The sequence below is a fragment of the Chiloscyllium plagiosum genome, chromosome 13 (assembly GCF_004010195.1).
Source record: "Chiloscyllium plagiosum isolate BGI_BamShark_2017 chromosome 13, ASM401019v2, whole genome shotgun sequence".
Lineage (NCBI taxonomy): Eukaryota > Metazoa > Chordata > Chondrichthyes > Orectolobiformes > Hemiscylliidae > Chiloscyllium > Chiloscyllium plagiosum.
In genome coordinates this window covers 11,700,231-11,715,618 of record NC_057722.1, presented here as the reverse complement: position 1 = coordinate 11,715,618, position 15,388 = coordinate 11,700,231, and the positions used below count along the sequence as shown (strand labels likewise).

General features: G+C 41.2%; 1 protein-coding gene across 5 annotated transcripts in view; it reads left to right on the top strand.

The window, feature by feature from the left end:
- The window catches only part of LOC122555764 (autophagy-related protein 16-1-like), a 46,169-nt gene that overhangs the window by 11,922 nt on the left and 18,859 nt on the right, over positions 1-15,388 (top strand). For 3 of the 5 annotated variants that reach the window (XM_043701879.1, XM_043701877.1, XM_043701880.1), the window contains exons 2-9: positions 967-1,060; positions 3,388-3,485; positions 3,767-3,840; positions 4,411-4,662; positions 6,746-6,811; positions 7,079-7,165; positions 10,306-10,356; positions 13,661-13,763. In XM_043701879.1, the coding sequence (XP_043557814.1) occupies positions 1,033-1,060; positions 3,388-3,485; positions 3,767-3,840; positions 4,411-4,662; positions 6,746-6,811; positions 7,079-7,165; positions 10,306-10,356; positions 13,661-13,763 (759 nt within the window). In that variant the 5' untranslated portion in view covers positions 967-1,032. Of the gene's footprint in view, positions 1-966; positions 1,061-3,387; positions 3,491-3,766; positions 3,841-4,410; positions 4,663-6,745; positions 6,812-7,078; positions 7,166-10,305; positions 10,357-13,660; positions 13,764-15,388 lie in introns of all 5 variants that reach the window. The other 2 variants (XM_043701876.1, XM_043701878.1) reach the window with 1 other exon arrangement.

Sequence of the window (15,388 nt, the reverse complement as noted above, 5' to 3'; positions counted from 1 at the left end):
GGTTAAAGGTGGATAGATCCCCAGGACCTGATCAGGTGTACCCGAGAACTCTGTGGGAAGCTAGAGAAGTGATTGCTAGGCCTCTTAGTGAGATATTTGTATCATCGATAGTCACAGGTGAGGTGCCGGAAGACTGGAGGTTGGCAAACGTGGTGCCACTGTTTAAGAAAGGTGGTAAAGACAAGCCAGGGAACTATAGACTGGAGAGCCTGACCTCGGTGGTGGGCACGTTGGAGGGAATCCTGAGGGACAGGATGTACATGTATTTGGAAAGGCAAGGACTGATTAGGGATAGTCAACATGGCTTTGTGCGTGGGAAATCATGTCTCACAAACTTGATTGAGTTTTTTGAAGAAATAACAAAGAAGACTGATGAGGGCAGAGCAGTAGATGTGATCTACATGGACTTCAGTTAGGCGTTCGACAGGTTGAACCGAAGGGTCTGTTTCCATGCTGTACATCTCTATCTCGATAAATTGAGATGAGCTAAAATATGCATCAATTCAAAAATGATATTCTCGCTTTGTGCAGGCGCTTGCTCAGTCTGTGCCATTGGTAATTAATGTCCATTCCATTCAGTGTTTCAATCAGCCATTCCCACACATGTAGAAGTGTTGAAAAGATTTCTGTTTGCAGTCTCTAAAACTAACCATCTGAACTGCATGTGGGCAATAAAAATCCAGTTTATGGTGGGACCACTGAGACTGCTTGAGGTGGAAAATTCCTTAGTATCTCGGTGAGCCTATCTTATTTCAATAAGGCTCAACCAAAACTCAATAGCATTCACATTTTTGAATGACACCTCATCGTCAACCTGATTCATTGACTCTCTCTTGCTATTGCTTGACTTACTGAGTGTTTATTGTTTGTTTGTTTTTTTTATTTTAGAGTTTCCAGCATGTGCTGATTTGGATTTTTGGTTTGTGTGCGTGGGTTTTCACTTCTTTCGATGTTTGGTCCTCACAGACAATAAACTTCTGGAGAAGTCAGACCTGCAGACCGTGCTGGCTGAGAGGTTTCAGGGGGAGAAATATGACCTTCACAACCGCCAAGACATTAGGTACGTAGCATGTGTAAGTGCTCATGCTTTCTGTTTACTGTCCCTCAGACTAACTGCTTGAAACCCCCAAAAGATTGTAGTAGCATATAATATTTGTTATCATCATCCACCAACTCCCTTTGCGGGGAAGTAATATGCTCAGAGAACAGAAGCTTGGCCCATCATGTCTGTTTCAGCTGTTTGAAAGAACTATCCAGCTAGTCTCTGTCCTCTGCTTTTTCCCTGTAGTTACTCAAGGTGTGACGAATCAAAGTGGGGATACTGCTACTAAAGAGCAGTGGGGAACAATGCCAGAAAATAAACTGCTGAAAAATTGTGGATTGAGATGCTGGGCCCTATAGCCATCCCAACAGTTATGCTGTTGAAATCATGGATGGTTGTTCTTGATTTTTTTTCATTTCTTTGTGGCATGACAACGTTACTGACAATGCCAGCATTTACTGACCTTCTGAAGGACATCTTGAAACTCTGCACTCCCTCAGGAAAGGTGCAAACGGGGTTTGAACGGAAGTCGCAGGGATGTGGCCAACTAACAGGCAGAATGATTGTAGTCCGTGGGCAGGGTGCGCTGTGGATTGCATAGAGAAAAGTGCATCTAGTTCCTGTGGCAAATTTTGGAAAGTTAAAAATCAGACAACACCGGGTTTTAGTCCAACACGTTTATTTGGAAGCACTAGCTTTGGAGCACTGCTCCTTCATCAGGTGGTTGTGGAGAATTCTCTTAGTCGGACGTTGGTCGTCTGAGAGTCAGAATATTGTGAGTGTCTTACACAATGCTGTCTTTCGGATGAGATCTTAAATTCAGACCCTGTCCCCTCCCAAATGGATGTGAAAGATTCTGTGATAATGTTTTCAATCAGAGCAGGAGTCTATGTCAATATTAGTGTCTCATTCTCTCATAACAAAAACAAATTTCCACCAATTTAAGCTCACGTAAAACCTTTGCCTGTTTGTATCCAGAATCAAGTCTTATTCAAACATCACGTGTTTGTTCGTTGGCTTTCGATCCATCAGCACTTTGATTTTTAAAACCTGCTGACCTTATTTGTCTTATCACTGTAACCTTTTCTAGTCCAACAACCTTGTGATAATTTTCTTCTCATCTAACCTTGGCCGCTTGTGTAATTATTTTGCTCCACTATTTGAAATTGTTCTGCTTTTCTCTCCTTTTTTAAGATACTCAAAATCTTCCTCTTTGACTAGAGTTTTACTCACCCATCCTAAGATCTGCTCCCTTAGCTCAGTGTCTGAAACACTCCTACGAGGTGCTTTGAGGTTTATTGACCTAAATATTGACACACAATTATCAGTTGTTGGGATTGTACTGAAAATAGACTTAATCATTTTGAAACTTATTCTTAGCTGTTGTTCTATCTACCATCTCCCCCATCCATCACAAACTTTACTCCCCACATTTGATGGTGTCTAATTGCTTCTTCTTTAGTACAGCTGTGTATCCTCATGGGATTTGCTGTACGACTTGTTGCTAAGTGAGAATAAATAGATCTTAGGAAGGTCAAAATGCTCTGATAGAAAATAATTAAACTTTGAGTGAATCTTGTGACTACTTTTCAGTTGGTCATAGACATTGATCAGTGTTGTTAATTATTTCAGTGTAATTTGGTAAGTTTTGAAGTGTGCTGCTTGATTGGCAAAGCTCTGTATTGGGGAGACATGCTGCCTACTTGCGGAACGTTTCAGAGAACACCTCTGGGACACCCGGACCAACCAACCTAACCACCCCGTGGCTCAACACTTCAACTCCTCTCCTGCTCCTTGGATGCTGCCTGACCTGCTGCGCTTTTCCAGCAACACATTTTCAGCTCTGATCTCCAGCATCTGCAGCCCTCACTTTCTCTCAAAGCTTATATTATGCCATGGATGTCTGTTCTCTGTGACCCAGCTAGATTGTGAGATTGGGGAGTGTTATATTGAGCACTTTTGACCCAACATGGAGCACCACACATCGTTGTCATTCCCTGGTCTTGATTGGAGGAGAAGAAGATATTTCCTGATCCTTATTGTTGAATGGTTAATGCATCTTTGAATGGTGGCAAGGACAGATCAGATTAGACTGAGATTTCCCACTACCAGGGTTCCCTTGGTCAGAGACCTTTATGGCACTTAGTGTTTTTACACTTAGCTGAATAAAAGTCACTTTACTGGAGTGTCTTTGGGAAAAGGGCAAACAGCACAGATGGAAATGATGTCTGAATAAAAGTGGGACATTTAGGTCAGTTGGAAAAAGTTTGCTACAGCGCGAATTATGCTTTTTTAAAAATCCACACTAAAGTTTGTGTTTTCTTGTTGCTGTCTTGGTGCTCCAGTCCAGGCTCTGATGGGGCACGGAATGAGATGGCACACGAAATCGCCCAGATGCGGATTCGTCACCAGGAGGAACTTACGGAACTCCACAAGAAGCGTGGTGAGGTGTGTGTGTGTATGTGTGGAACAAAAAGCTATTTGCCTGTTTTGCTTATTGTCATAGGCCTGAGCCTGAGCCTGAGTTCAAGCCTGCTGCAGCTCCTCTAATTGATTTGTATCATGATGTCTTAAAGACCTTGTAAAGCTCCAAATAGCTGGTAATGGGAGACACTTCCCTGTTTGAATGGTTTTTGGTTAAAATAGTCTGTGGTAGCAGGAGGCTTAAACTGTACTTAAGTATTAATTCTTTTCATCATTTTTGTGCATATGTTCCTCCTTCAGCTTGCCCAAAATGTGATTGAACTCAATAGCCAGTTGCAACAGAAAGACAAAGAGATCCATGCAAATGAAGCAAAGTAAGTGGCAACCAGCAAGCATTTGGAGATACTCCCTTGACCTTGATCAGATTCTGAAGTTTTTCTGACGTATTTTGGATTGTAAGTACCAGGGTGCCATATAAGCATTGCACGTGAGACACATAAGCCTGGATTTTGTCATCTAACAGCATCTGTGCATTACCCAATGAGGCCTGCTGTAAAATTAGAGGTCAGGAGCTGGAAAACTGACTGATTCAGTTGTCCTCTTTTGGTTTGGATGTTAAGACTAGTCACGTCTAAGAATTGATAACTTGGCAGAGAGAGATTTGGCCACTGACAGAATTAACTATTGAAATATTGAAGGAGGTGCAAAAGAGCATCTAGTCCTCGGATCTCTCGGCTTTGACATATCCTAGAGTAGCACAATGAGCTTTTTGAATTTACTGGAGGTGGGTTTTGGGGTTGGCAGTGACTATTGAATTAATTAAAGAAGGTGGGGTGGCTCTTATGATCAAAAACTTGCCTATGTGCCTACTGTCTTCTTTAAAACCTTTGCATTGCCACCTTGAGAGCTTTATCTCTGCCCAGCCTGTATGTATTTTGTTTAAGGATGATGGACTATGAGAAGCAAATACAACAACTGAGTGATGATTGCCAGGAGCTGAGAAACAAGCTCCAGGAGCTGGAGCAAGCCAACCAGACCCTGAAGGATGAATATGATGCCCTCCAGATCACCTTCACCGCTCTTGAAGAGAAGCTGCGGAAAACCTCTGATGAAAATCGGGAACTAATCTCACGGTGGATGGCCGAGAAAGCACAGGAGGCTAATCGGTTGAATGCCGAAAATGAGAAGGATACTTGGTATGGCTTTGTCTGTTAAAGATTTTGTGTAGATGGTAAATGTCATTTCATTAGTATGAGCCACTGCTAATAGTTAACACAGGCTGGCATTTTTAATTGATTTGTTCTCTGCTTATTGGCAGTACTTACACTATTGTAGTACGGCTCGATTCACCCAAGTACGGACAAATTCAGCATGTTTAAGGGCCAGTTTTATAGTGTGGACTAGTCACCTGTTGGCCAGATGAGGTTGAATGACTGGCATCTCTCTGGAATATCAGTTTTTTTTTCTGATAACTTCCATGACACTCTTTTTCTGGGGCCAGTGCACTGAGTTCGCCCATACATCTCATCACTTGGTTCAGTCTGATGTACTTTTGTATTACGGTAGAGTGCATATAACAAGAGTATGAGAAGTTGAAGCAGGAGTAGGTTGTTCAGCTCCTTAAACCTGTTCAGCCAAACAATATGATTATTGCTGATCTGACACTGTTCATCCATTTCTCCTGCTCTTTCCCTATAACCCTTGATTCCATTACTGATTAAGAATCTTACTAATATGAGCCTTAAATATACTCATGGATTCTGTCCCCACAGCAAGGAGTTCAGTCCCCTGAGAGAAGAAATTCCTCCTTATATCAGTCTAAAATTGGTGCCCCTTAATCTGAGAATACGCCCTCTGGTCTGAGAGACTCCCATGAAGGAGAGCATTCTTTCAGCGTTTACCCTGTCAAACTACTTAAACTTCCTATATGTTTGGATTAGATCACTTCTCATTCTTCTGAATAAGGTAAGTCCTAACCTGTTCAACTATTGCTCATCATTGAATCGCTCCATACCAGGGATCATCCTGGTGGACTGAATTCCCTTAAATAAGGGGACCAAAACTGCTCTCAGTACTCCAGATATGCTCTCACCAGCACCTTGTTCAGTTGGAGTAAGACTTCCCTACTCTTATACTCCAACCCCTTTTTGAAGTAAGGGCCAACATTCCTTTAGCCCTCCTGATTCTCTGATGCATGTGTTCTAGCTTTCTGTCTTTTGAGCACAAGTCCCTTTGTGTTACAGCTTTTACTTCATTTCTTTTAAGCCTAAAAAGTTCAGAATGGTGCTAGATTACCTTGACTACTATAAAATTAACTGGGACTTTTGGAATTGGTTTATATCGGGCTTCCATGCTGCTAGGAAACAACAAATATCTTGTTATCTGTAAATTGAAGCAGTGTCACATTCCCATGTCATGGAATACCATGTAGGAATTCTGCATATTTAATCGGTTAGTTTTGCTGTGTAGATTAATGTTTTGTTTTGTATGTGAGCATCAAGTTTTTCAGTTTGTGTGTTGATGTTAAATGCTGTGTACCAGTGCACCAAGGGACTGTCGTATTGCCTTTCATTATTCTCTCAATTCTGCTGCTTTTGAGATAAGGGACCCAGCGTGTTAAGAATGGGGAGAAAAAACTGATAAAGGACATACAAGAACAGAAAACCCATTTTGGATATCAGATGTTTGAATTATGAAATATTAATGAATGAATAACCTCTGAAGGACCTACCTTGCAATGCAGGGGGAAGGCTGACAGTTTGCAGTTATTGAGAATTGCTTCTGTGCTAACCTTTGCAAGTAATTATTTGAACTGAGTTCTGTGCTATATCTGAGATTGCAAGGAGAAATTAGTTTGACGTTTCTCTTCCCTGCTGCTCAAAAGAATATTTGAACTGGCTAGTTGTATGACCTATTTCATCCACATCCTATGTTATTTACAAGGAGCTTCTTTAGAGCTAAAATCAATGGGGCAGATGAGGCATGGGATTCTAATATAAGGATTATCAGGTGAAACCTTCATTTGCTTTAGTGTCAACTAAGTACTTGGTTTGGCTTTCTTATTGAGAACTTAGGTCAAATTGAGTAATGTATCTTTTCCATTTAGTTGTCAAACACTTTGTTAAATTTTGACCCGCTGGCCAGGCTATTAACCTTACCTTGAAGTTTTGTTGAAAGTGGATGCTACTTTAAAGTTGACAACTGTGTGTTTGGCTCAGATAGACATGAAGAAAACAAGTGACAAACTTTGTTTTCATCTGGGCCTTTTTCACTTCTCAGGAGACGGCAGGCAAAGCTGAAAAAGGATCTTGCAGAGGCTGCTAAAGAACCATTGAATATTGATCCGTGAGTTCCTTCTATTGCAGTAAGTCGTTTTTAATGCATGAGCGCTCCGTCTCATGCAATGTGTTTCTCCTAAGTTATGCAGTAATCCAGAAGTGTGCCAAACAGGCACAAAGCAGCTGTATTCCTCTGGATCTGTGTTTGTACAGAACTGTGCAGCCAACTTCGGAGTGAAGTGCACTTCTGCTGCTCTGCAGGGTCAGTTGTACATGTCTGTAGCAGAGTGGAGTGAATATTGTATGCTTTCTTCCTGTTCTCTGCCTCTCCTAGAGATGATGATATAGAGGTGCTGGGTGAAGAAGGACCTGATGCTTCTGGAGAAACGTCACCGGTGCGAGCAACACACAGGACCTCGAGGTGGGAGCGTTTTCTCTGAGAAATAATTCAGATAATTATCATACAGTAAAATAATTTGGTTTAAATTTGCAACAGATTATTTTCTTTAATTTTGATTGCTTTGCTTTGGATTGAATGTGCTAATCAGTGTAGCTTTGACTAAAGCTAACACATGGAGGGTATCAGATTCACACATTATCTTTAAGTCAACTGATACATGTCCAGATATCAGCATGAGAATATTAATTGGAGTTCCTGATCACGAACTGGTGATCTGCATGATTCACAGGTGACGGTACAATTATGTTTCAGGCAGCACTGCACTCATTCTGACTGGACTCATACATTTGGATTGGTCATCAGAGCAGGGCCAGCAAAAAATGTCTTGGGGAGAAAAAATTGATTGAAGCAGCACACTCTTAAATTAATTCATACTCGTATTGAAGAATGTCTGCTGACACTCCAGAAGTGTGCTGAGTAAACATAGAAATCATACTTGCTTGGTGTCCCTGATGTTAATGCCTGTGACATCACACTATGCCATTTGCTCCTATTTATTGTGGTTATTTGGATGCCAACTATATATATTTTTTCAACTATCATTGTGTTCCACAAAGTGTGTATGCATAGAACTTTCTGTTAGGAGTGTCAGGAAATACAGCTTTTTATGTTGAAGGTGTGTGATCAGATGTCACTATTAGATTAGATTACTTACAATGTGGAAACTGGCCCTTCGGCCCAACAAGTCCACGCCGATCCTCCGAAGAGCAACCCACCCAGACCCATTCCCCAACATTTACCCCTTCACCTAACACTATGGGCCAATTCACCTAACCATTCTCCATGTGAAATGCTGTTCAGAATGATTGGAAAGGCACAATCTGCAGCTGAACTAATGGCTGCTTATCATGATTCCAGGGAACAGAATACAAAATTTTCCTTATCACTTTAGGATCAGTTCATTTCTTTTTTTAAAAAATTAGTAATGTTTTTGATGACATTGGAGTATTTTCAGGTGTCCTTGCTTGAATGGTGGAAGGAGAACTTTCAGGAATATAAAATAAAAATTCAACAAAAGTCTCCCATTGGCATGGATAAGCTCTGTCTACTGATTCATTGCAATTAATATAATAGTTAATATAATAAGATTTAATAGATAGTAATTATTTTGTTGTTAAATCTCTAAATAATCTTGAGAAATACAATTACTGCTCCCTTTTCAACCGCACGATATCCAGCGAATCAGACTTTTTCTGAGAACTGAAGTTTCTAGTGCTTTCAATTTAGACAGAAATTGTGCATTGAAATTGTTCAGCAGTAACGATGGTTTTACTAATGAAAATCTGTTTACTGAGGGGGACAAGTTAGTCTGAAAGCATCTCAAATTTCGTGGATCTACTCTACATTTTTGCAGTTTCCAATATTCCTATGTTTTCTGAGCTGTACCAAGATACATTGGGTAAATGAACTAATTTCATTCCAATCAGAGGTATCCGTTTAAGGGTGCATCTGGTCAAGCCAAAATAAAGAACTGCAGATGCTGGAAATCTGAAACAAAGAACAGAAATTGCAGGAGAAACTCAGGTCTGGCAGTCTCTGTGGAGAGAAAGCAGGGACCTGATACGTTGACTCTACTTTCTGTCCACAGATGGTGACCAGACCAGCTGGGTTTCTCCAGCAATTTCTGTCTTTGTCTGGCCAGACCATCCTGGTCTGTGCTGAAGGGAGCTGCTGTTAATTGCAATCACATTTGGAATTCTTCTGTTATCCTTGCTCTGCAAGATTGGGAAATGAAGGAAAGCTCCAGTGCCCATATCCCTTTGCCTCCCCAGAATCCTTACCTGGATCAACCGAGGTTAAGGTCAAGCTCTACCGTGATGTCCTCTGCAGATGAATGGCTCACTGTTACATTTGCCGTGCCTGGAAAGTGTTTGCTAGAATCAAATGTTGATCGATCATGTGTACCTGAATTTTCAGTACCATAGACATCAAAGCTCTTTGCCAACATTGCAGTCTGCTATAGTGGCCCATCACATACATGGCCCAGACCCAGGTATAAAATGGTAAGGTTCTGCTTTAAATTTAGCCCAGGGACACGTCTCAAAGAATGAATTAAGGGTCACTGAGACATAGTGAGGGCAGTGTCCTTGTGTTAACATTTTGAGAGGTTTTTTTTAAGATTAGATTAGACTAGATTCCCTACACTGTGGATACAGACCCTTCGGCCCAACAAGTCCACACCGACCCTCCAAAGAGCAACCCACCCAGACCCATTCCCCTACATTTACCCCTGACTAATCCATCTAATACTATGGGCAATTTAGCATGGCCAGTTCACCTAACCTGCACATCTTGAGTTTGCTGGGAAGGCCTTCTGGTGCAGAGGTCCCTGACGGTCATCCACCATTGGTGTATTTTCTTGCTTAGTAACAACATGTTGTGAAAAAGTGTCTGGGTGCTCTCCACATTCCTCCCCACCCTGGTAACAGGTCTTTGGTGTTTCCTCCCATCAGCATTCACCACCTAGTTCTCTTCTGAAGATAACATGCCTCGACCAATTCTAGCCCACCTAAAGTACAGTGTTGATTGACATACCCTATGTGAAATGTGCTTTTGCTATCGCAATATGGGTATTTGGAAGCATTTGGCTGACGTCTTGATCCAAGATTTTAGATGACAAATAGAAACTAAACTGTTCCACCCTGTCCCAGAGTGTAAAAGGACATTGTCTGACCCACAGTACCACCCAGAGGGTAACTTTCATCCGTTTCTACTGCTTATGATAGACATGCCCCTGTGTCAGTAATGAATGTATGTGGGATCAACCTTGACTCTACCCCTAAAATGCTTAAGAAATAATCATCAGATGATGCTTACAAACAGTCCTACATGTGAAGAACTGCCACTTGGTTGAGTTTCTAGGAGCGTGTGGGAAACGTGGCTCAGCCAGGAAGAGTTGATATGGAAGGTATGGAAGGAAAGCCAAGGACGTTTAGGATGTTTGTGTGCGTGAGTGCATTTGCGTGTGCTGAGAGAGCTCATTTGTGCCTCATGGTCTTTGGGGAATGTTGGGAGGGAGGTGAAGGTGTATGATCTCAGCCAGGAAGGTGAGTGGGCATTAATTCAACTGCACTGCTCACATTTCTTTCTGTTCTTTGCAGAAGGACTTCGCAGACAGCTGGCCTCTTGGATTCTATCAGTAATATCTTTGGGTAGGTTAGGAACATCCTCTCATGTTTTCTTTTTCAATGTTTGATCAAGATCTAATGTGATCAAAACCTATTTTTAATCAGATGGTAATTTATCTGTCATTCTCTTACAAAAGCACATGCCTCTGCCCATGCTATTTTGGTACTACCCTCCTTTTACATGGAATTGTTCCTAAGGATGATGCTCAGCTGGTTAGCCTTTTGCTCATGAAACTGTGTTTCTGCTTTTCATCTCTGTGCTGCAGTAAGCCCCAGGTTAATCCGTAGAACTGAAAACACACCGCACTGAGAATTGGAGATGCCTTGTCGAAATTAAGTTAGCAATTATATCAGTAAAACATATTCGACAGCCAGTACATATTTTGTAGTAGCTTCTGTTTTATCTAAAAAAAACTTCTTCAAACGCTACTTCTGTCTGCTCTTTCAAATCGGTGTTCTGTCTTGTGAATCTACCAAAGGCAACATCCCGAACATGAGTCCCAAATCCTCACTCTAAACTGGTATTTGCCCCTCCTCTGCCTCGGTCATTTTTTCTCTTCTCCGCCTTATAAGGTGCAGCGCTCGAGACACCGTTTGCTCTCCATTACTTAAGTACAAGCAGCCAAGTTTCATTTGTGACCCTCTGCAATGAGTGACAGCAGATGATTTCAGTAAACAACTACATTAAGTTCAGCCTCCCCTGCAGGAGTCAAAGAACAATGCAGCAAAGGATCGGACCCTTTGGTGAACTTAGCCTTCATCGACACATGGGCACCATTCTAAACTAAAATTCTTTTTGCCTGTACGCGGTCTGTATCCCTCTATTCCCTGCCTGATCATGTATCTGTCAAAATGCATTTTAAGCATTGCTATTGTATCCACTTCTACCACCACCTCTGGCAGCACATTCCAGGCACTTAGCACCCTCTGGATAAAAAAACTTGCCTCTTGCATCTGCTTTAAATTTCCCCCTTTCTCCTTACTACTATGTCCAGTTGTAATTGACATTCTTACCCTGGGAAAAAGATTCTGATTTTCCATTCTATCCATGCCTCTTATAATTTTATAAACTTCTATCAGGTTGCCCCGCAGTCTCTGATATCCATGTGAAAACAAACTGAGGTTTTCCAGTCTGTCCTCATACCTAATACCCTCCAAACTAGGCAACATCCTGGTAAATGTTTTTTGTACTTTCTCCAAAGCCTTTGCATCTTTATAGTAGTCTGGTGACCAGGACTGTATGCAGTATCCCAAATGTGGCTTTACTAAAGTTCTATACAGCTGTAACATGATTTGCCAATTTTTAATACTGTGTGCCCTGATCGATGAAGGCAAGTATTCTATATGTTCCCTTATCCATCTTATCCACTTATGTGGCCACTTTCAGGGAACTTTGGACCTGTCCGCTTAATCCCTGTATGTCAATGTGTCTAAAGGTTCTGTGATTTACTACATACGTCATTTCTGCATTAGATCTTCCAAAATGTATTATCCTGCATTTGTCCAGATTAAATTCTATCTGCCTTTTCCTGCCTATCTATATCCTGCTGTATCCTCTGGCAATCCTCCTCACTATCTACAGCTCCCCAACCTTTGTGTCATCCATAAACTTATAATTCAGACCACCCTTATTCTCTTCCAAATCATTTATAGAATTTACAAACAACAGGGGTCCCACTACTACTCCCAGATCTCCAGTTGGAAGAACACTCTTCCATTGTGGCACTCTCTTCCATGATGAAGCCAGTTCTGTAGTTTACCAGCTCACTGTGGATCCCATGTGATCCCATCTGATATCTTCTGTATCAGCCTACCATGTGGGACCTTGCTGAAATCCATGTCGACAACATGTCCCACTGCCCTCAACAATAATCTTTGTCACTCCCTCAAAAAACTCAATCAAGTTTGTGAGATACACTCAGACATACTGCCTGCCGCTAATAAGTTCATACTTTTCCAAATGTGAATAAATTCTGAACCTAAGAATCTTCTCCAATAATTTCCCTACCACTGACGTAAGGCTCACCAGCCTGTAATTTACGGGTTATCTTAAATGAAGGAACAGTACTGGTTATTTTCCAGTACTCTGGGACCTCTTCTGTGACTAAAGAGAATACAAAGTTTTCGTACAAGGCTCCTGCAATTGCCTTCCTTGCCTTCCTCAGCATTTTGGAATGGATTCCATCAGATCCTGGAAACTTGTCTGCCTCAATGCTTTTCTAAACACTCAACACCCCCACCATTTTTACATTGACATTCTGCAGAATATCAACATACCCCTCTCCTGACTCAATATCCACCAGGTCCTTCTCCTTTGTGAATACCAATGTAAAGTATTTGTTAAGAATCTCACCCACATCCTGTGGCTCCATGTGTAAATTCCCTCCTTTGTTCTTGCGTGGATGTACCCTTTCCCTTAATACTCTCTTGCTCTTTATATACATATGAAAAGCTTTTGGGATTTCCTTAATCCTGTATACCAAGGTCGCTTCATGATCTCTTTCAGCCCTCCTAACTCCTTGTTTACGTTCTTTCCTACTTTCTTTACATTCCTCAAAGATCTATCTGTAGTTTCCTAAACCTTATTATGTCTCCTTTTCCTTTCCAACAAAGCTTACAATTTTTCTTGCTATCCTTATCCTTCGTTTGCACAAGAATGTACTGGTCCTGATTCTAATGAACTGGCCTTTAAAAGATACCCATGTGATAGATATGGATTTATTTCAAGCACCTGTCGGAGTGGACTCGATGGGCCGAATGGCCTTACTTCCATTCCTATGTCTTATGGTCTTATATTCCCCAGTTCCTGCTTAATGTCGACCCCCAATTTAGGACTTTCACCTGAGGACTATACTTATCCTTATTCAAACATAACTTAAAATTTGCAGAATTATCCCATGAGTGAATAAAAACACAGGTCTTTATCTGAAAGCTCCCACTGCTGCTTATCCCCAGGTTCACTCTGCTCTGCTCCTGTCACCACTCGAGTGTAGTCATTCACTCGTGATCAGAAGAAACTCAAACTATGTGAGGTTCTCTTAGCACCCAAGACCAGTTGTTGCCCTTGGTGATATAAGCTAATGCTGCACAGACTGACCATAGAGCTGGGCTTTCTATTCTATATGATTGAGACCTGCATTTGTCCATCTCATGATTTCTTCATTTGATCCATTATTGTAGATCAGCTAATGTATCTTGCTTCTCTACTCACTCACTGCACCGTCCAAGATATAAATACATATGTTGTTCTAAGTGAACATTGTCCCTTGGTTATTTTTCACCATCTGCAGATGGAGTAAATGAGAGACTCTTTGTTTGCTACCTTTAGAAAACGTTCGCCCACATTGCATGGGACTGTGACTGATTGCCCCAATGTGCGCACGGGGCCATGCAACGAGATGCGACTTCCCACCACGGCGCTGCACGTATTTGTAAGTATTTGAACAAATAAATAAAAGGACCTGCTATTCAACTTAAATGCAGTAGGATGGGAGGAGGCTCCGTGGGACCTAAGTTGAGCTTACAACCTAGTAGGTGTGAAGGGAACAAATTACTGCAGATGCTGGAATGTGTACTGAAAACCAAATGCTGGGAATCATAGCGGTTCAGACAGCATCCATGGAGAGCGAGGAAGCTAACGTTTCAAATTTAAATGACTTGTCATCAGACATGAAGTGTGGAAGGAGCAATACTTATGCAATGGTGAGTGATTGGAGTGTTGGGGGAGGAAGGATGTTGATTGTGTAGATTAAGTGATCAGAATAAGAGACTGGCAGAACAATGGTGTGATTAACTTCCAAACTGGAAAGAACAGACAGTCCCACTGGGTTGGGGGAGGAGAGAGAGAGAGAGAGAGAGAATGTAACAAGTAAAGCTAAAAGAAAGGGAAGGAATGGGACTCGGTTCACAACCTGAAAGTATTGAACTCAATATTAAATCAAGACGGTTGTAAAATGCCTAGTGTGATGGAGTAAATGAGAGACTCTTTGTTTGCTACCTTTAGAAAACGTTCGCCCACATTGTAAAATGCCTGCCTAGATGTTGTTCCTCCTATTTTAGTGTTGGAAACACTGCGTTCTGTTTCATCTACCAGTTTTTACTTGTCTCTGCTTAGAATTTTGCTGAATCATGGCATGTGAGTAATTTTCCTTCTATTGGACTGAGTTCCCGATCAGTGCTGGTACTGCAGATTTGTTGAAATAGGACCATGCTGTTAACTCGGACTGTTTGAGAGTTCTGTTTAACAGGAAAGCATAGGAATAACACGGCCATTACAATCCATCTGGCTGGTTCCAATCTCGCAAGAAACGTGCTGTACAACATCTTTCATCTGACTGAGATGACAAATCTATCCATTGCTTTTAATTGAGCTAAAGTATTAAGTTGGAAAGCCAAAATAAAATCCTGGTGTAGTAAAATGGCAAAGAATAGCTTGTGCCAAAGCAGCATTTTATCATATCTGTCAGCAATGTCGCACGGTGCTTCTCTAAGTGTCATCATTGTCCGATAAACTAGAACAGGATTGTTCTCACATTTATTAGCTGCTGTTTAATGTTTATGGTTTGGAAGAAAGTTTTTTTTCAGAACATTCTTGGGGAGGCTGAGAGCTTTTTTCAGACTCTTGTTATACACAACATATTCGAACAATCAAGCATCACAAACTGCATAACCTTTTTTTAATCAATGTTACACTATTAATGATTCGTTTGACGGTTGGGCATGTCTTTAAAAAGTAAGCAGTCGAAATGTTGATGTAATCGCATTATGACTGAAATTCAGAAGAAAGATCCTGATTTATTCCATTACTTAAGCAAAAATACTGTAATTTCACTCTCCTAGCATTCAGCTGTCAAATGATATCACTGCTTTATCCAGGAGTCTTTTGTACATATTGATATAAATTCTGAATATACTTCCCAATCGTTTCATCTTTTGCTGCTAATTTGACTGTCATGGTTGACTTTGATATTAATTTGCAGGTTGACTTTGTCTGTACAATTTAGGATCTTTATTCAGGCCTCTTTCCTGCCTTACCAGTGAATATAAAGGGGAGCAG